Source organism: Salmo trutta, chromosome 5 (assembly GCF_901001165.1).
Source record: "Salmo trutta chromosome 5, fSalTru1.1, whole genome shotgun sequence".
Classification (NCBI taxonomy): domain Eukaryota; kingdom Metazoa; phylum Chordata; class Actinopteri; order Salmoniformes; family Salmonidae; genus Salmo; species Salmo trutta.
In genome coordinates, this window is record NC_042961.1 from 4,272,082 (window position 1) to 4,294,581 (window position 22,500).

Here is a 22,500-nt window from a genome sequence, read left to right on the forward strand (position 1 = left end):
CTGGGCTGACTGCTCTCATGTGATGCCAGGTCTGAGGAAAACATGGCTTCAAATACTATTTTAAATCGTTCAAATACTTTAGCTGTGCTTGATTGAACCTGTTGCTATGGAACTGATACAAAAGTGAGGTGCAAACCCTGCCCACCTGGCATTCCATACAGGGTAAAGCAAAAAAACTAAATTATTTATACGATTTCAAATAGTATTTTAAACTAGGTATGAATGCCAATTCTGAGGTCACTCTGGTTCGACTAAGGGGATGTCGGAGGGGAGGACGAGTGAGCTAATTTCACACGTCAGCCTATCCTGTCTGCAGACTTGTTTGTGAGTGTAAGATGAGGCTCATACTTAAACTGTCTCTGACTGTAACTGTTCTGATTAATACTTGATGGGGATATGAAGTGATAAGACTAGGTGGAAGGTACACAGCCTTCAGGAAGTATTCACACCCCTTTACTTTTAACATATTTTGTTGTGTTACAGCCTGAATATTAAATTGAGATTTTGTGTCACTGATTTACACACAATATCCCATAATGTCAAAGTGAAATTGTATTTGTATAAAACTTTAGAAATGAATACAAAATGAAAAGCTTAAATGTCTTGAGTTAATAAGTATTCAAGCCATTTGTTATGGCAAGTCAAAATATGTTCAGGAGTAAAAACGTGCTTAAGAAATCTCATAATAAGTTGCATGGACTAATTCAGTGTTCAATTATAGTGGTTAAAATGATATTGGTAACCCACACATAGAATTATCTGTAAGTTCCCTGAATCGAGTAGTGAATTTCAAGCACAGATTCAACCACAAAGACCAGGGAGGTTTTCCAAGGCTTCGCAAAGAAGGGCACCTCTTTAGTAGATGTGTAAAAAGAAGACATTGAATATCCCTTTGATATTACACTTTAGATGGTGTATCAATACACCCAGTCGCTACATGTGGTTATTAACTACACTTTGGATGGTGTATCAATACACCCAGTCACTACATGTGGTTATTAACTACACTTTGGATGGTGTATCAATACACCCAGTCGCTACATGTGGTTATTAACTACACTTTAGATGGTGTATCAATACACCCAGTCACTACATGTGGTTATTAACTACACTTTAGATGGTGTATCAATACACCCAGTCACTACATGTGGTTATTAACTACACTTTAGATGGTGTATCAATACACCCAGTCACTACATGTGGTTATTAACTACACTTTGGATGGTGTATCAATACACCCAGTCACTACATGTGGTTATTAACTACACTTTAGATGGTGTATCAATACACCCAGTCGCTACATGTGGTTATTAACTACACTTTAGATGGTGTATCAATACACCCAGTCACTACATGTGGTTATTAACTACACTTTAGATGGTGTATCAATACACCCAGTCACTACATGTGGTTATTAACTACACTTTAGATGGTGTATCAATACACCCAGTCACTACATGTGGTTATTAACTACACTTTAGATGGTGTATCAATACACCCAGTCGCTACATGTGGTTATTAACTACACTTTAGATGGTGTATCAATACACCCAGTCGCTACATGTGGTTATTAACTACACTTTAGATGGTGTATCAATACACCCAGTCGCTACATGTGGTTATTAACTACACTTTAGATGGTGTATCAATACACCCAGTCGCTACATGTGGTTATTAACTACACTTTAGATGGTGTATCAATACACCCAGTCGCTACATGTGGTTATTAACTACACTTTAGATGGTGTATCAATACACCCAGTCGCTACATGTGGTTATTAACTACACTTTGGATGGTGTATCAATACACCCAGTCGCTACATGTGGTTATTAACTATACTTTGGATGGTGTATCAATACACCCAGTCGCTACATGTGGTTATTAACTACACTTTGGATGGTGTATCAATACACCCAGTCGCTACATGTGGTTATTAACTACACTTTAGATGGTGTATCAATACACCCAGTCGCTACATGTGGTTATTAACTACACTTTGGATGGTGTATCAATACACCCAGTCGCTACATGTGGTTATTAACTACACTTTAGATGGTGTATCAATACACCCAGTCGCTACATGTGGTTATTAACTACACTTTGGATGGTGTATCAATACACCCAGTCGCTACATGTGGTTATTAACTACACTTTGGATGGTGTATCAATACACCCAGTCGCTACATGTGGTTATTAACTACACTTTGGATGGTGTATCAATACACCCAGTCGCTACATGTGGTTATTAACTACACTTTGGATGGTGTATCAATACACCCAGTCGCTACATGTGGTTATTAACTACACTTTGGATGGTGAATCAATACACCCAGTCACTACATGTGGTTATTAACTACACTTTAGATGGTGTATCAATACACCCAGTCACTACATGTGGTTATTAACTACACTTTGGATGGTGTATCAATACACCCAGTCGCTACATGTGGTTATTAACTACACTTTGGATGGTGAATCAATACACCCAGTCACTACATGTGGTTATTAACTACACTTTAGATGGAGTATCAATACACCCAGTCACTACATGTGGTATTAACTACACTTTGGATGGTGTATCAATACACCCAGTCGCTACATGTGGTTATTAACTACACTTTGGATGGTGTATCAATACACCCAGTCGCTACATGTGGTTATTAACTACACTTTAGATGGTGTATCAATACACCCAGTCACTACATGTGGTTATTAACTACACTTTGGATGGTGTATCAATACACCCAGTCGCTACATGTGGTTATTAACTACACTTTGGATGGTGTATCAATACACCCAGTCGCTACATGTGGTTATTAACTACACTTTGGATGGTGAATCAATACACCCAGTCGCTACATGTGGTTATTAACTACACTTTGGATGGTGTATCAATACACCCAGTTGCTACATGTGGTTATTAACTACACTTTAGATGGTGTATCAATACACCCAGTCACTACATGTGGTTATTAACTACACTTTGGATGGTGTATCAATACACCCAGTCGCTACATGTGGTTATTAACTACACTTTGGATGGTGTATCAATACACCCAGTCACTACATGTGGTTATTAACTACACTTTGGATGGTGTATCAATACACCCAGTCGCTACATGTGGTTATTAACTACACTTTGGATGGTGTATCAATACACCCAGTCACTACATGTGGTTATTAACTACACTTTGGATGGTGTATCAATACACCCAGTCACTACACAGATGCAGGTTTCCTTCCTAACTCTGTTGCCGGAGTGGAATGAAACTGCTCAGGGATTTCACTATGAGGCCAATGGGGATTTAAAACAGTTTTAATGGTTGTGATATGAGAACTGAAGATGGATCAACAACATTGTAGTTACTCTACAATACTCCACAATACTAATACTAACCTAAATGTGCTCAACATCAGTCAATAAGGCACTAAAGTTAAACTGCAAAAAATGAGGCAAAGAAATGAACTTAGAAATATCTTACCCAAAAACTTACCCAAAAAGACTCTCAGCTGTTGACTTAAATGAGATATTTCTGTATTTCGTGTTTATTATAGGGTATTGTGTGTAGATGGGTGAGGGGAAAACATAGATGTAATCCATTTTGAATTCAGGCTGTAACACAACAAAATGTGGAATAAGTCAAGGGGTATGAATACTGTCTGTGTGTTGTCAAGCCTATCAGACACACAATATGTAGTGTATCTACTTTAAGTCTTCTTGACACCAGTCAGTTCCAATCTTACTGCTCCACATTTTAAAGGGGAAATCTGGGATTCCACCACCACTTTTTTGGTACAGCTGTGGGATGGGGCTGGAGAAATGTAACCACTCAAAAATGCATAGCTATGAATGCAAGGACTCAAGTGCAAGGACTCACCACAGTCCATTCATGGCGTTCTTCATCTATTCATCTATCTATTCAAAACCATTGGGCCAAAGTTCCCTTTGTCAACAGAAACTGTGACGAAGGATTGAACCGTCTAGTCTAAGGAATTAACGCTTATACAATTCTAAGTGTAAAGTCACGTTTGTCTTATGCATAACTCACATTCCTGGACACCTGGTAAAACCAACGCTGTACTCAACGTCAGTCAGGCTTTTTCTTTCCAACTCACCTCTGCCACACTGTTTTGATGCGTGAGTTAGATGGTCAACTACTGTCTCTGAAGGTGTGCTCTTGTGTCTGTCATTGGCTTTTCAGACCTTTTGTTACTGGGTCATTCCATGTGAATTCACTCACTTTTTGACTACACTCCTTTTATATTTGAACAAATCCTTCCAAACAGGTTTGCCCGTGGTAGAAGTGGTCAGAAAGTGCTGGAAACATTTAGGAGATAGAGGTGCTCAAACGTGACCCATTTTGCATACCCTGCCCTACCATGAGACATCCATGTCTTCTACAATGAAAAAGATAAACGTTTGTTTGATATCATTTCAAAGCTTACAAACAGGGAGGGTTGTCAAACTATTTGATTATTTCTTTTAAAAAATGTGGTTATGTGATTTTAGATCATCACAGATGTCTCGTTTTCACCTGTGTTGTAGCTTAGACCCCATCTGACATTGTCTTAGGTGCTTGTTGTGCCCGTCACCGGTTGAGACACAGCATTCTCTAATACTTGGATGCTTCTCACACCAATGTTTTGGCCAGTGGACCTCACCTTCATCAGGGTTTTACAGAGAGATGAAAACGGACATTTGAAAAGGTTTTGCCTACTGTGAGGTAGGCAGTACATGATTATTCAAAAACAACTAGAAGCAAAATGCCAACAACAACAAAATCATAAGGAAGTTCCAAACAAGGGATGTTCACACAGTAATGGGGGCTGCCTGAACACAGGTTCCTGAACACAGGTTCCTGAACACAGGTTCCTGTATAGTCTAGGACCGTAGAGAGGTTTTAATCAGAGTTTTGCCTGGGCCCTGGGGGATAGTATGACTTCACAGTCAAATGTCTCAGAACAAGGCTGGCTTTTCAGGTTTTGCTTTGCTGCTGAATTGTTTGCTGTTCTTCTGAGTGGCAGGTGTGAGACTTTGTTTGAACATGCTGTCCAGAGTACCTCTCAGGAGTTATCTCTTACACACACACACACACACACACACACACACACACACCTTCAGATTGGACTTTCATTCTTGGAGGTGAGTAAGTGCAATAACGTTTATAAAGGACTGATTTTATTGTTCCTCCTCCTTGGATGACGTAAACACACACTTAGTAAAGTACCTCGTGTTTTCTTTGAAATACATTAGACTGGCAGAATGGGACCAATACTACTTGAAGTCTGATCATAATCTCATGTCCCCATGGGCGAGTGTCAGTTAGTGGGAATAATAACAGAGTGAATATCATAACAGGTGTGATGCACTTTTTAAAAAACATGTTGAATCATGTCATGACGGGTGTGGGTTTAACACCAAGCCACTTTTCTAAATGCAGGAGGTGGGTAACGTGTTGAATCATGTCATGACGGTGTGGGTTTAACACCAAGCCACTTTTCTAAATGCAGGAGGTGGGTAACGTGTTGAATCATGTCATGACGGGTGTGGGTTTAACACCAAGCCACTTTTCTAAATGCAGGAGGTGGGTAACATGTTGAATCATGTCATGACGGTGTGGGTTTAACACCAAGCCACTTTTCTAAATGCAGGAGGTGGGTAACATGTTGAATCATGTCATGACGGTGTGGGTTTAACATCAAGCCACTTTTCTAAATGCAGGAGGTGGGTAACATGTTGAATCATGTCATGACGGTGTGGGTTTAACACCAAGCCACTTTTCTAAATGCAGGAGGTGGGTAACGTGTTGAATCATGTCATGACGGTGTGGGTTTAACACCAAGCCACTTTTCTAAATGCAGGAGGTGGGTAACGTGTTGAATCATGTCATGACGGTGTGGGTTTAACACCAAGCCACTTTTCTAAATGCAGGAGGTGGGTAACGTGTTGAATCATGTCATGACGGTGTGGGTTTAACACCAAGCCACTTTTCTAAATGCAGGAGGTGGGTAACGTGTTGAATCATGTCATGACGGTGTGGGTTTAACACCAAGCCACTTTTCTAAATGCAGGAGGTGGGTAACGTGTTGAATCATGTCATGACGGTGTGGGTTTAACACCAAGCCACTTTTCTAAATGCAGGAGGTGGGTAACGTGTTGAATCATGTCATGACGGTGTGGGTTTAACACCAAGCCACTTTTCTAAATGCAGGAGGTGGGTAACGTGTTGAATCATGTCATGACGGTGTGGGTTTAACACCAAGCCACCTTTCTAAATGCAGGAGGTGGGTAACGTGTTGAATCATGTCATGACGGTGTGGGTTTAACACCAAGCCACCTTTCTAAATGCAGGAGGTGGGTAACGTGTTGAATCATGTCATGACGGTGTGGGTTTAACACCAAGCCACCTTTCTAAATGCAGGAGGTGGGTAACGTGTTGAATCATGTCATGACGGTGTGGGTTTAACACCAAGCCACCTTTCTAAATGCAGGAGGTGGGTAACATGTTGAATCATGTCATGACGGTGTGGGTTTAACACCAAGCCACCTTTCTAAATGCAGGAGGTGGGTAACATGTTGAATCATGTCATGACGGTGTGGGTTTAACACCAAGCCACTTTTCTAAATGCAGGAGGTGGGTAACATGTTGAATCATGTCATGACGGTGTGGGTTTAACACCAAGCCACCTTTCTAAATGCAGGAGGTGGGTAACGTGTTGAATCATGTCATGACGGTGTGGGTTTAACACCAAGCCACTTTTCTAAATGCAGGAGGTGGGTAACATGTTGAATCATGTCATGACGGTGTGGGTTTAACACCAAGCCACCTTTCTAAATGCAGGAGGTGGGTAACGTGTTGAATCATGTCATGACGGTGTGGGTTTAACACCAAGCCACCTTTCTAAATGCAGGAGGTGGGTAACGTGTTGCATCATGTTTGAACAGAACAGACCACAGCAGAGGTTTGCCCTTTTAGGATCACAGAGGAAGTTGTTGTTTTTTGGATTGTTAGTTTAGTAGCCACTAGCCACTTGTTTTCGGTGAACAGCTTTAAAATGTTTTCAGGTTTCATTTGCCTTCCCTCGAGCATCTTGGCAACAGAACATGATCAGTGGGAAGGCCGTGTTTTGGGGTTGCCCCTCTGCCCCCAACCGACCCAAATCCCTGACTGGTACAATCCACCGCTGATTAACAAAGAGCCTGATCTCTCCAAGTCAATTCATCAGATGAATGATGTCCTGGGCCAGACCTGGGGAGGAAAGGCCCTGTGTGGTTTCACATGGGAATTTTCACTCCTTTCGTATTTGTGTATCAAAAGGGATTGACATGAATGAATGGGAGGCAGATTGAGGGGCTGTAGATATGGTTTAGTATAGGAAGAAGAACGGTGGGACTGGGATTTGATAGTATGACGTAGGCCTAGGCATCCAACCAGCTGCTGAGGCCGGCTGCTTTAACTACACAACCGGCTGCTTTAACTACACAACCGGCTGCTTTAACTACACAACCGGCTGCTGAGGCCGGCTGCTTTAACTACACAACCGGCTGCTGAGGCTGGCTGCTTTAACTACACAACCGGCTGCTTTAACTACACAACCAGCTGCTGAGGCCGGCTGCTTTAACTACACAACCGGCTGCTTTAACTACACAACCGGCTGCTTTAACTACACAACCGGCTGCTTTAACTACACAACCGGCTGCTGAGGCCGGCTGCTTTAACTACACAACCGGCTGCTTTAACTACACAACCGGCTGCTTTAACTACACAACCGGCTGCTTTAACTACACAACCGGCTGCTGAGGCCGGCTGCTTTAACTACACAACCGGCTGCTGAGGCTGGCTGCTTTAACTACACAACCGGCTGCTTTAACTACACAACCGGCTGCTTTAACTACACAACCAGCTGCTGAGGCCGGCTGCTTTAACTACACAACCGGCTGCTTTAACTACACAACCGGCTGCTTTAACTACACAACCAGCTGCTGAGGCCGGCTGCTTTAACTACACAACCGGCTGCTTTAACTACACAACCGGCTGCTTTAACTACACAACCGGCTGCTTTAACTACACAACCAGCTGCTGAGGCCGGCTGCTTTAACTACACAACCGGCTGCTTTAACTACACAACCGGCTGCTTTAACTACACAACCAGCTGCTGAGGCCGGCTGCTTTAACTACACAACCGGCTGCTTTAACTACACAACCGGCTGCTTTAACCAGACAACCGCCTGCTGAGGCCGGCTGCTTTAACCAGACAACCGGCTCCAGGCACCAAGACTCTTATCTCTTGAGGCCCGTTCCAGTTGATAGCTCCTTCAGGCAGGCACCAGAGAGCAGGCACCAGAGAGCAGGCACCAGGCACCAGAGAGCAGGCACCAGAGAGCAGGCACCAGAGAGCAGGCCGACCGATTATGATTTTTCAACGCCGATACCGATACCGACTATTGGAGGGCCAAAAACCCCGATACCGATTAATCGGACGATTATTATTATATATATTTTTTGTAATAATGACAATTACAACAATACTGAATGAACACTTTTATTTTAACTTAATATAATACATCAATAAAATCAATTTGGCCTCAAATAAATAGTGAAACATGTTCAATTTGGTTTAAATAATGCAAAACAAAGTGTTGGAGAAGAAAGTAAAAGTGCAATATGTGCCATGTAAGAAAGCTAACGTTTAAGTTCCTTGCTCAGAACATGAGAACATATGAAAGCTGGTGGTTCCTTTTAACATGAGTCTTCAATATTCCCAGGTAAGAAGTTTTAGGTTGTAGTTATTATAGGAATTATAGGACTATTTCTCTCTATACGATTTGTATTTCATATACCTTTGACTATTGGATGTTCTTATAAGCACTTTAGTATTGCCAGTGTAACAGTATAGCTTCCGTCCCTCTCCTCGCTCCTACCTGGGCTCAAACCAGGAACACATCGACAACAGCCACCCTCGAAGCAGCGTTACCCATGCAGAGCAAGGGGAACAACTACTCCAAGTCTCAGAGCGAGTGATGTTTGAAACGCTATTAGCGTGCACCCGGCTAACTAGCTAGCCGTTTCACATCGGTTACACCAGCCTCATCTTGGGAGTTGATAGGCTTGAAGGGGTGGAACGTTCCAACAGGAATCTGTTCTAAAAAACGTAAAGTAAAAGGTTGCCAACCAACAACGCATACAAAGTAGCAACGCATACAAACCTAGCTAACTAGCTGCCGAATAGGCATCAACTCACCACGTAGCTTATTCTTAATGTTTGTCCATAGGCAAACAGACATGTGAGGACAGACATTTTTCGGAATAAACGTGATGAGTGAAAAACGCAATGAAATAGACCACTCCCTACCCGGTATCTTATTCTGCCGCTATACAACTTTGTATGCGTTGTTTTTTGGAAACCTTGTTATTTACGACGTTTTTGGAATAGATTCCTGTTGGAATGTTCCACAAATTATACCCACCCAGGTTGAAGTCATAAACAGCGCAATGCTTGAAGCACAGCGAAGGGCTGTTTGAATGAATGCTTACGAGCCTGCTGCTGCCTACCACCTCTCAATCAGACTGCTCTATCAAATCATAGACTTAATTATAATATAATAAACACACAGAAATACGAGCCTTAGGTCATTAATATGGTCGAATCCGGAAACTATCATCTCGAAAACAAAAGTTTTTTTCTTTCAGTGACATACGGAACCGTTCCGTATTTTATCTAACGGGTGGCTAAGTCTAAATATTCCTGTTAGGCATTGATGTTTATGGTTAGGTACATTGGTGCAACGACAGTACTTTTTTCGCAAATGCGCTTGTTAAATCAACACCCGTTTGTCGAAGTAGGCTGTGATTCAATAAAAATTAACAGCACTGCATCGATTATATGCAACGCAGGACACGTTAGATAACTACACATGGTTGATGATATTACTAGTTTAACTAGTGATTATGTTAAGATTGATAGTTTTTATGCTAGCTAGCAACTTACCTTTGCTTCTTGCTACCCTCGCGTAACAGGTAGTCAGCCTGTTAATCCTTGTGGAGTGCAATGTAAGGCAGGTGGGTAGAGCGTTGGACTGGTAACCGAAGGTTGCAAAAACGAATCCCCCCCTGAACAAGGCAGTTAACCCCCGTTTCTAGGCCGTCAACCCCCGTTTCTAGGCCGTCATTGTAAATAAGAATGTGTTCTTAATCTGACTTGCCTAGTTAAATAAAGGTGTTAAAATAAATAAATATATATATATATATATATAACGGCAAATCGGTGGCCAAAAATACGATTGTTATGAAAACTTGAAATCGGCCCTAATTAATCGGCCATTCCGATTAATCGGTCGACCTCTACACCAGAGAGCAGGCACCAGAGAGCAGGGACCAGCCGTGTGGACTTGACCAGATAATGGTGATGGAGGAGGAATGCACCAGTCTCACCATGCTGTTTATTCTCCTCTGGATAGCGGATTGGCCTTTTCTTTTAGGCTGATTGAGTGAATACCTTTTTGAGTCAATCCCAAAAAATATCAACAACAAAGTAGATGGAAATACAAGTGACCTTTGTGGTTAGACTGATGTTTGAAAGCGATCAAACACTTTTATATATGTATATTTATATAACCTTTATTTAACTAGGCAAGTCAGTTAAGAACAAATTCTTATTTACAATGACGGCCTACCCCGGCCAACCCTAACCCGGACGACGCTGGGCCAGTTGTGTGCCGGCCTATGGGAATCCCAATCACGGCCGGTTGTGATACAGCAGGAGCCCAAAATGTGATCCTGTTGAAAAAGGAAATCTATACATCTGTTTTCTTCAGCGCTACTCTGTGTCCAATGTTTAATGTTTATAACCATGCTATTCACTGTTATAACCATGCTATTCATTGTTATAACCATGATATTCTCTGTTATTGCTATGTTATGCCTGGTGTTACATCTACAACGTCTTTAAAGCTTTTATGGCTCAAACACGACTCTCTGTCTCTTTGTTTTTTTAGACAGCAGAAAATGAACGACACATTCCCCCTAACCAGGAAGAAGAAGTGAAGGAGTGGGGAGATCGTTGGAGAGAAGAGAGACAGAGACTGAAGAGGTTCTAAACTGAAGGAGTGACAGGAGAGGATACTTCTTGCAGACACCATGTCTGTCTCCACCACCAAGCAGGAGAGAACCCTGTGTGTTCTGCTCCCTAATAAAGAACAGCTGGACATCACTGTGGGGGTGAGCACGTCCCATTATGACTCCTCCTGTTGATTCTGTAGGTATTCCATGAGTCAGCCAGGGGGGTTTCAATGGACGGCTTTTCAATGGAAGGTTTCAGTCCTGGGCCAGTAATGTATCAAGAGTATTTCTAGTCCCGTACTATAAAATGTATGGAGTTGTACGTGTGTTTTTCTGTTTCTAAAACTGTCAGCCTGTTACAATCACCCTGTTTATAACAGTCTTCTCTCTCCTCTCAGGTCAAGTCCACAGGGCAGGATGTGTTCAGTCAGGTGTCTGAGCTCCTTGGAATAAAAGAGCTGCACTTCTTTGGCCTGACAGTGGTGAAGGGTAAGTTGTAGCGTCTACACAGGCCAAACCAGCCCTAACCCAGGACACATATTCAGAAAGTGTCTCGTAGTAGGACTGATTTTCTGAGATCAGTTTACATTATACATCATAGTAAATGAGATTATATGGACGGGGGGGACCTGATCCTAGATCAGCACTCCTCCTGAGACGCTTTATGAATGTGGACCCAGGCCTCTGAGACCTACCCTGCCCAACCACGCACCCCTTACCCTGCCCAACCGCCCACCCCTTACTCTGCCTACCCACCCCTTACCCTGCCCAACCACGCACCCCTTACCCTGCCCAACCGCCCACCCCTTACTCTGCCTACCCACCCCTTACCCTGCCCAACCACGCACCCCTTACCCTGCCCAACCGCCCACCCCTTACTCTGCCTACCCACGCACCCCTTACCCTGCCCAACCGCCCACCCCTTACTCTGCCTACCCACCCCTTACCCTGCCCAACCACGCACCCCTTACCCTGCCCAACCACGCACCCCTTACCCTGCCCAACCACGTACCCCTTACCCTGCCCAACCACGCACCCCTTACCCTGCCCAACCACGCACCCCTTACCCTGCCCAACCACGCACCTCTTACCCTGCCCAACCACGCACCCCTTACCCTGCCCAACCACGCACCCCTTACCCTGCCCAACCACGTACCCCTTACCCTGCCCAACCACGCACCCCCTACCCTGCCCAACCACGCACCCCTTACCCTGCCCAACCACGTACCCCTTACCCTGCCCAACCACGCACCCCGTACCCTGCCCAACCACGCACCCCTTACCCTGCCCAACCACGCACCCCTTACCCTGCCAACCACGCACCCCTTACCCTGCCCAACCACGCACCCCTTACCCTGCCCAACCACGCACCCCCTACCCTGCCCACCCACGCACCCCTTACCCTGCCCAACCACGCACCCCTTACCCTGCCCAACCACGCACCCCCTACCCTGCCCAACCACGCACCCTTACCCTGCCCAACCACGCACCCCTTACCCTGCCCAACCACGCACCCCTTACCCTGCCCAACCACGCACCCCTTACCCTGCCCAACCACGCACCCCTTACCCTGCCCAACCACGCACCCCTTACCCTGCCCAACCACGCACCCCTTACCCTGCCCAACCACGCACCCCGTACCCTGCCCAACCACGCACCCCTTACCCTGCCCAACCACGCACCCCTTACCCTGCTCAACCACGCACCCATTACCCTGCCCAACCACGCACCCCTTACCCTGCCCAACCACGCACCCCTTACCCTGCCCAACCACGCACCCCTTACCCTGCCCAACCACGCACCCCTTACCCTGCTTACCCACCCTTACCCTGCCCACCCACGCACCCCTTACCCTGCCTACCCACCCCTTACCCTGCCCAACCACGCACCCCTTACCCTGCCCAACCACGTACCCCTTACCCTGCCCAACCACGCACCCCTTACCCTGCCCAACCACGTACCCCTTACCCTGCCCAACCACGTACCCCTTACCCTGCCCAACCACGCACCCCTTACCCTGCCTACCCACCCCTTACCCTGCCCAACCACGTACCCCTTACCCTGCCCAACCACGTACCCCTTACCCTGCCCACCACGCACCCCTTACCCTGCTTACCCACCCCTTACCCTGCCACCCACGCACCCCTTACCTGCCAACCACGCACCCTTACCCTGCCCAACCACGCACCCCTTACCCTGCCCAACCACGCACCCCTTACCCTGCCCAACCACGCACCCCTTACCCTGCCCAACCACGCACCCCTTACCCTGCCCAACCACGTACCCCTTACCCTGCCCAACCACGTACCCCTTACCCTGCCCAACCACGCACCCCTTACCCTGCCCAACCACGCACCCCTTACCCTGCTTACCCACCCCTTACCCTGCCCAACCACGTACCCCTTACCCTGCCCAACCACGCACCCCCTACCCTGCCCAACCACCCACCCCTTACCCTGCCCAACCACGCACCCCTTACCCTGCTTACCCACCCCTTACCCTGCCCAACCACGCACCCCTTACCCTGCCCAACCACGTACCCCCTACCCTGCCCAACCACCCACCCCTTACCCTGCCCAACCACGCACCCCTTACCCTGCCCAACCACGCACCCCTTACCCTGCCCAACCACGCACCCCTTACCCTGCCCAACCACGCACCCCTTACCCTGCCCAACCACGCACCCCCTACCCTGCCCAACCACGCACCCCTTACCCTGCCCAACCACGCACCCCTTACCCTGCCCAACCACGCACCCCCTACCCTGCCCAACCACCCGTTACCCTGCCTACCCACCCCTTACCCTGCCCACCCACCCCTTACCCTGCCCAACCACGCACCCCTTACCCTGCCTACCCACCCCTTACCCTGCCCAACCACGCACCCCTTACCCTGCCCACCCACGCACCCCTTACCCTGCCCAACCGCCCACCCCTTACCCTGCCTACCCACCCCTTACCCTGCCCAACCACCCACCCCTTACCCTGCCCACCCACCCCTTACCCTGCCCACCCACGCACCCCTTACCCTGCCCAACCGCGCACCCCTTACCCTGCCCACCCCTTACCCTGCCCAACCGCGCACCCCTTACCCTGCCCACCCCTTACCCTGCCCAACCACGCACCCCTTACCCTGCCCAACCACGCACCCCTTACCCTGCCCAACCACGCACCCCTTACCCTGCCTACCCACCCCTTACCCTGCCCAACCGCGCACCCCTTACCCTGCCCAACCGCGCACCCCTTACCCTGCCCACCCACGCACCCCCTACCCTGCCCAACCACGCACCCCTTACCCTGCCCAACCACGCACCCCTTACCCTGCCCAACCACGCACCCCCTACCCTGCCCAACCACGCACCCCTTACCCTGCCCAACCACGTACCCCTTACCCTGCCCAACCACGCACCCCTTACCCTGCCCAACCACGCACCCCTTACCCTGCCCAACCACGCACCCCTTACCCTGCCCAACCACGCACCCCCTACCCTGCCCAACCACGTACCCCTTACCCTGCCTACCCACCCCTTACCCTGCCCAACCACGCACCCCTTACCCTGCCCAACCACGCACCCCCTACCCTGCCCAACCACGCACCCCTTACCCTGCCCAACCACGCACCCCTTACCCTGCCCAACCACGTACCCCTTACCCTGCCCAACCACGCACCCCCTACCCTGCCCAACCACGCACCCCTTACCCTGCCCAACCACGTACCCCTTACCCTGCCCAACCACGCACCCCATACCCTGCCCAACCACGCACCCCCTACCCTGCCCAACCACGCACCCCTTACCCTGCCCAACCACGCACCCCTTACCCTGCCCAACCACGCACCCCTTACCCTGCCCAACCACGCACCCCCTACCCTGCCCAACCACGCACCCCTTACCCTGCCCAACCACGCACCCCTTACCCTGCCCAACCACGCACCCCTTACCCTGCCCAACCACGCACCCCTTACCCTGCCCAACCACGCACCCCTTACCCTGCCCAACCACGCACCCCTTACCCTGCCCAACCACGCACCCCTTACCCTGCCCAACCACGCACCCCTTACCCTGCCCAACCACGCACCCCTTACCCTGCCTACCCACCCCTTACCCTGCCCAACCACGCACCCCTTACCCTGCCCAACCACACACCCCTTACCCTGCCTACCCACCCCTTACCCTGCCCAACCACGCACCCCTTACCCTGCCCAACCACCCACCCCTTACCCTGCCCAACCACGCACCCCTTACCCTGCCCAACCACGCACCCCTTACCCTGCTTACCCACCCCTTACCCTGCCCAACCACGCACCCCTTACCCTGCCCAACCACCCACCCCTTACCCTGCCCAACCACGCACCCCTTACCCTGCCCAACCACGCACCCCTTACCCTGCCCAACCACGCACCCCTTACCCTGCCCAACCACGCACCCCTTACCCTGCCTACCCACCCCTTACCCTGCCCAACCACCCACTCCTTACCCTGCCCAACCACGCACCCCTTACCCTGCCTACCCACCCCTTACCCTGCCCAACCACGCACCCCTTACCCTGCTTACCCACCCCTTACCCTGCCCAACCACGCACCCCTTACCCTGCCCAACCACCCACCCCTTACCCTGCCCAACCACGCACCCCTTACCCTGCCCAACCACGCACCCCTTACCCTGCCCAACCACGCACCCCTTACCCTGCCTACCCACCCCTTACCCTGCCCAACCACCCACTCCTTACCCTGCCCAACCACGCACCCCTTACCCTGCCTACCCACCCCTTACCCTGCCCAACCACGCACCCCTTACCCTGCCTACCCACCCCTTACCCTGCCCAACCACCCACTCCTTACCCTGCCCAACCACGCACCCCTTACCCTGCCTACCCACCCCTTACCCTGCCCAACCACCCACTCCTTACCCTGCCCAACCACGCACCCCTTACCCTGCCTACCCACCCCTTACCCTGCCCAACCACGCACCCCTTACCCTGCCCACCCACCCACCAATCCACTCCAGAGTCTTTGAACCTGAAATAAATGTTTCTGCTGCATTAGACAACAGACATTCAGAGGGTCACAATATATTCTGATTACATAGTAGACTTCAACGAGCTGATGTCATGCTCACTGTATTCATAATCCAGTATGTACACACACACTGTAGTACACACACTACTGTAGGAAATACACACACACACACTACTGTAGTACATACACACACACACTACTGTAGTACACACACTACTGTAGTACACACACTACTGTAGTACATACACACACACACTACTGTAGTACATACACTACTGTAGTACACACACTACTGTAGTACATACACACACACACTACTGTAGTACATACACACACTACTGTAGTACATACACTACTGTAGTACATACACACACACTACTGTAGTACATACACTACTGTAGGAAATACATACACACACACTACTGTAGGAAATACATACACACACACTACTGTAGTACACACAAACTACTGTAGTACATACACACACACTACTGTAGTACACACACACTATTGTAGTACGTACACACACACTCACTGTAGTACACTCACTGTAGAACACACACACTCACTGTAGAACACACACACTCACTGTAGTACACACACACTCACTGTAGTACACACACACTCACTGTAGTACACACACACTCTCACTGTAGTACACACACACACTCACTGTAGTACACACACACACACACGCACTACACTGTAGTACACACGCACTACACTGTAGTACACAAACACACACACGGACACTGTAGTACACACGGACACTGTAGTACACACATGCAAACACTGTAGTACACACACTGTAGTACACACACACGGACACTGTAGTACACACACACACACACGGACACTGTAGTACACACACACATGCACACTGTAGTATACACACACATACATTACATACACATTGTAGTACACACACACGCGCTATACTGTAGTACACACACACTACACTGTAGTACACACGCATGCACACATTACACACACACTGTAGTACACACCACAGACAACACATAGGCATACACCCCAGTCACAAACACCCCAGTCACATACACCCCAGTCGCATACACCCCAGTCGCATACACCCCAGTCGCATACACCCCAGTCGCATACACCCCAGTCGCATACACCCCAGTCGCATACACCCCAGTCGCATACACCCCAGTCGCATACACCCCAGTCGCATACACCCCAGTCGCAAACACCCCAGTCGCAAACACCCCAGTCGCATACACCCCAGTCGCATACACCCCAGTCGCATACACCCCAGTCGCATACACCCCAGTCGCATACACCCCAGTCGCATACACCCCAGTCACAAACACCCCAGTCACAAACACCCCAGTCCTCGAGTCCTCGAGTTCTTCTACTAGCAGTCTGTTTACATAATAGAACTAAACAACTGGGTTAGTTTCCAGAAACGGGGTAACGGCAGAATACGATCAGAAGGGAATGTTGTTGTGTGTTTCTGCATTACTGAGACTTAGATGTCTAATCTTCTTTAACCTTTGGTCAAGCTCAATTCAAATGTTATGTCAGTCTCTTTCTTTCTCACTCTCCTTCCTGTTCTCTGTCTTTCTCTCTTTGTTCTGCCATGTTGAAATGTCTTGGTAATCTTGTGTGGCTCATCTCTTGAACAAGAGCTCTTTTGTTTTTGTGTGAGTCCCTGCATGCCTGCGGTGGTGTGGGGGGGGCCTTCCACCTCTCTGGTCTGGGTCTGCCCGGGATTCCAACAATATTAACTTCATTAAGCCAGGAATGTGGCCCTGCATTCCACCTCTTCACTGGAGGGAGGGATGAAGGGATAGATGGAGGGAGGGATAGATAGATGGATGGGAGGAAGGGATAGATAGATGGAGATAAAGGGAGGATAAGGGCGGGTGAAGAAGAGGTAGGGGGGAGGAGTGGTGACTGGCCAGGGAGTCTCGTTAAAACAAACGAGGGAAAGGGAGGAGAGCAGAGGTGAAAGAAACTGAGTCAGAGAATGAGATAGGGATTTTAATGAAAAGAGAGATGGATGGAGGAGTGAGTGAGTCATGTGGCCTGCCTGGTGAATGTGGTGAGGTCAGAAAGAGATGAGCCAGAAATAAAATACTTATCGTATAAAAAAATAAAGGCATTATGGATGAGGTGAAGACAGAGGTGAATAAGATGGATGTAATGGAACATGTTAGGTTGGAGCAGGGGTGTCCCAGAGACAGGATGTTATAACCCCAGTGGAACATGTTAGGTTGGAGCAGGGGTGTACCAGAGACAGGATGATATAACCCCAGTGGAACATGTTAGGTTGGAGCAGGGGTGTACCAGAGACAGGATGATATAACCCCAGTGGAACATGTTAGGTTGGAGCAGGGGTGGACCAGAGACAGGATGTTATAACCCCAGTGGAACATGTTAGGTTGGAGCAGGGGTGTCCCAGAGACAGGATGTTATAACCCCAGTGGAACATGTTAGGTTGGAGCAGGGGTGTACCAGAGACAGGATGTTATAACCCCAGTGGAACATGTTAGGTTGGAGCAGGGGTGTACCAGAGACAGGATGTTATAACCCCAGTGGAACATGTTAGGTTGGAGCAGGGGTGTACCAGAGACAGGATGCTATAACCCCAGTGGAACATGTTAGGTTGGAGCAGGGGTGTACCAGAGACAGGATGTTATAACCCCAGTGGAACATGTTAGGTTGGAGCAGGGGTGTACCAGAGACAGGATGATATAACCCCAGTGGAACATGTTAGGTTGGAGCAGGGGTGTACCAGAGACAGGATGCTATAAACCCAGTGGAACATGTTAGGTTGGAGCAGGGGTGTACCAGAGACAGGATGTTATAACCCCAGTGGAACATGTTAGGTTGGAGCAGGGGTGTACCAGAGACAGGATGTTATAACCCCAGTGGAACATGTTAGGTTGGAGCAGGGGTGTACCAGAGACAGGATGTTATAACCCCAGTGGAACATGTTAGGTTGGAGCAGGGGTGTACCAGAGACAGGATGCTATAAACCCAGTGGAACATGTTAGGTTGGAGCAGGGGTGTACCAGAGACAGGATGTTATAACCCCAGTGGAACATGTTAGGTTGGAGCAGGGGTGTACCAGAGACAGGATGTTATAACCCCAGTGGAACATGTTAGGTTGGAGCAGGGGTGTACCAGAGACAGGATGTTATAACCCCAGTGGAACATGTTAGGTTGGAGCAGGGGTGTACCAGAGACAGGATGATATAACCCCAGTGGAACATGTTAGGTTGGAGCAGGGGTGTACCAGAGACAGGATGTTATAACCCCAGTGGAACATGTTAGGTTGGAGCAGGGGTGGACCAGAGACAGGATGCTATAACCCCAGTGGAACATGTTAGGTTGGAGCAGGGGTGTACCAGAGACAGGATGTTATAACCCCAGTGGAACATGTTAGGTTGGAACAGGGGTGGACCAGAGACAGGATAATATAACCCCAGTGGAACATGTTAGGTTGGAGCAGGGGTGGACCAGAGACAGGATAATATAACCCCAGTGGAACATGTTAGGTTGGAGCAGGGGTGTACCAGAGACAGGATAATATAACCCCAGTGGAACATGTTAGGTTGGAGCAGGGGTGGACCAGAGACAGGATGATATAACCCCAGTGGAACATGTTAGGTTGGAGCAGGGGTGGACCAGAGACAGGATGATATAACCCCAGTGGAACATGTTAGGTTGGAGCAGGGGTGGACCAGAGACAGGATGATATAACCCCAGTGGAACATGTTAGGTTGGAGCAGGGGTGTACCAGAGACAGGATGATATAACCCCAGTGGAACATGTTAGGTTGGAGCAGGGGTGTACCAGAGACAGGATGTTATAACCCCAGTGGAACATGTTAGGTTGGAGCAGGGGTGTACCAGAGACAGGATGTTATAACCCCAGTGGAACATGTTAGGTTGGAGCAGGGGTGGACCAGAGACAGGATGATATAACCCCAGTGGAACATGTTAGGTTGGAGCAGGGGTGGACCAGAGACAGGATGATATAACCCCAGTGGAACATGTTAGGTTGGAGCAGGGGTGTACCAGAGACAGGATAATATAACCCCAGTGGAACATGTTAGGTTGGAGCAGGGGTGTACCAGAGACAGGATGATATAACCCCAGTGGAACATGTTAGGTTGGAGCAGGGGTGGACCAGAGACAGGATGTTATAACCCCAGTGGATATTTGACTGGTGATTTGTATCTAACACATTGATACACTTTCCTCACAGCTGCAACCATCTTATCAGTCCAACTGTTGAAAGAAAACACATTGAGATCATTTGTGATGAAAGGAGATAAACTTCATTATTTTGTTTTGTTGTATTCCTTAAGAACAAAGAGCTATTAGAATGAGGATTAAACATACAAGATGATTCATTATTACCACTCCATTTGAAGGGTACGTAAATAAGTACTTCATAACACATTCGTAAGCATACATAACGCTTTCATAAGAAGTACATAAGCGTTTCATAAATGTCCTTGGTTTTTGTAGTCCGGTTGACTCTGCAGGCCTAGCAAGCCAACAGTCAATAGTGTTACTTTCTTCCAGAGCCGGTATGCTAGCAGAGCCTGTAAGCAAACAGGCATATTAGCTTTAGCATAGCTGTCAACAGGCATATTAGCATTAGCATAGCTGTCAACACAACAGTTGTGTCGTTTACCTGCTGGTTGCATTGACCACACCAATGGAAGAACAAGTGTTTTCTTTCTTTCTTTCTTTACTCTAATTAATGTCATTGTTAGGAAGATTTTACGCATGAGTTAATTATTATTTTGTTTGACTGAGGGTGTCCTGTTTCCTGTTTTACCTCAGACAATGAGCACATCTTTCTGGACATGGAAGATAAGCTGACCAAGTATTTCCCTAAGGAATGGAAGCAAGATTCAGGGAAGGTAAGAGGGCTCCAATAATGTACTTATTGATGTATTCTAACATGGATGGTTTTTGGCATGTATCACAACACACCCTGGTTAACCCAGCAGCTCACTGCAGCCCACTGCTCTACATAGTATCTAGCTGTGTATTGTTCTTAACATGACAAATAGTTCATGCTATGCCTTTACATTGTATTACCAGGCCCATTCGTTCACCCATGGTTGTGTTGTGTCCCGACTTCTATTATAAAGATGTCCAGCACTTGCATCACTGTGTTGTGTTTCACCATGGTTTTGTTGTTTCACCATGGTTGTGGGGTGGGGTATTTCACCATGGTTGTGGGGTGTGGGGTATTTCACCATGGTTGTGGGGTGTGGGGTGTTTCACCATGGTTGTGGGGTGGGGTATTTCACCATGGTTATGTGGTATTTCACCATGGTTGTGGGGTATTTCACCATGGTTGTGGGGTGTGGTGTTTCACCATGGATGTGGGGTGGGGTGTTTCACCATGGTTGTGGGGTGGGGTGTTTCACCATGGTTGTGGGGTGTGGTATTTCACCATGGTTGTGGGGTGTGGTGTTTCACCATGGTTGTGGGGTGGGGTGTTTCACCATGGTTGTGGGGTGTTTCACCATGGTTGTGGGGTGGGGTGTTTCACCATGGTTGTGGGGTGTGGTGTTTCACCATGGTTGTGGGGTGGGGTGTTTCACCATGGTTGTGGGGTGGGGTGTTTCACCATGGTTGTGGGGTGGGGTATTTCACCATGGTTGTGGGGTATTTCACCATGGTTGTGGGGGTGTGGTGTTTCCACCATGGTTGTGGGGTGGGGTGTTTCACCATGGTTGTGGGGTGTTTCACCATGGTTGTGGGGTGGGGTATTTCACCATGGTTGTGGGGTATTTCACCATGGTTGTGGGGTGTGGTGTTTCACCATGGTTGTGGGGTGGGGTATTTCACCATGGTTGTGGGGTATTTCACATGGTTGTGGGGTGTGGTGTTTCACCATGGTTGTGGGGTGGGGTGTTTCACCATGGTTGTGGGGTGTGGTATTTCACCATGGTTGTGGGGTGTGGTGTTTCACCATGGTTGTGGGGTGGGGTGTTTCACCATGGTTGTGGGGTGTGGTATTTCACCATGGTTGTGGGGTGTGGTATTTCACCATGGTTGTGGGGTGTTTCACCATGGTTGTGGGGTGTGGTGTTTCACCATGGTTGTGTGGTGTGGTGTTTCACCATGGTTGTGTGGTGTTTCACCATGGTTGTGGGGTGTTTCACCATGGTTGTGGGGTGTGGTGTTTCACCATGGTTGTGGGGTGTGGTGTGGTGTTTCACCATGGTTGTGGGGTGTTTCACCATGGTTGTGGGGTGGTGTTTCACCATGGTTGTGGGGTGTGGTGTTTCACCATGGTTGTGGGGTGTGGTGTTTCACCATGGTTGTGTGGTGTGGTGTTTCACCATGGTTGTGGGGTGTTTCACCATGGTTGTGGGGTGTGGTGTTTCACCATGGTTGTGGGGTGTGGTATTTCACCATGGTTGTG

At 48.3% G+C, this 22,500-nt stretch overlaps 1 protein-coding gene across 3 annotated transcripts in view; it reads left to right on the plus strand.

Moving 5' to 3' along the window:
- Positions 1-22,500, plus strand: part of LOC115193531 (FERM domain-containing protein 6) — a 42,523-nt gene that overhangs the window by 1,937 nt on the left and 18,086 nt on the right. For all 3 annotated transcript variants that reach the window (XM_029752240.1, XM_029752242.1, XM_029752241.1), the window contains exons 2-4: positions 10,998-11,220; positions 11,460-11,550; positions 20,901-20,980. In XM_029752240.1, coding sequence (XP_029608100.1) covers positions 11,140-11,220; positions 11,460-11,550; positions 20,901-20,980 — 252 coding nt within the window. In that variant the 5' untranslated portion in view covers positions 10,998-11,139. The remainder of the gene's footprint in view (positions 1-10,997; positions 11,221-11,459; positions 11,551-20,900; positions 20,981-22,500) is intronic.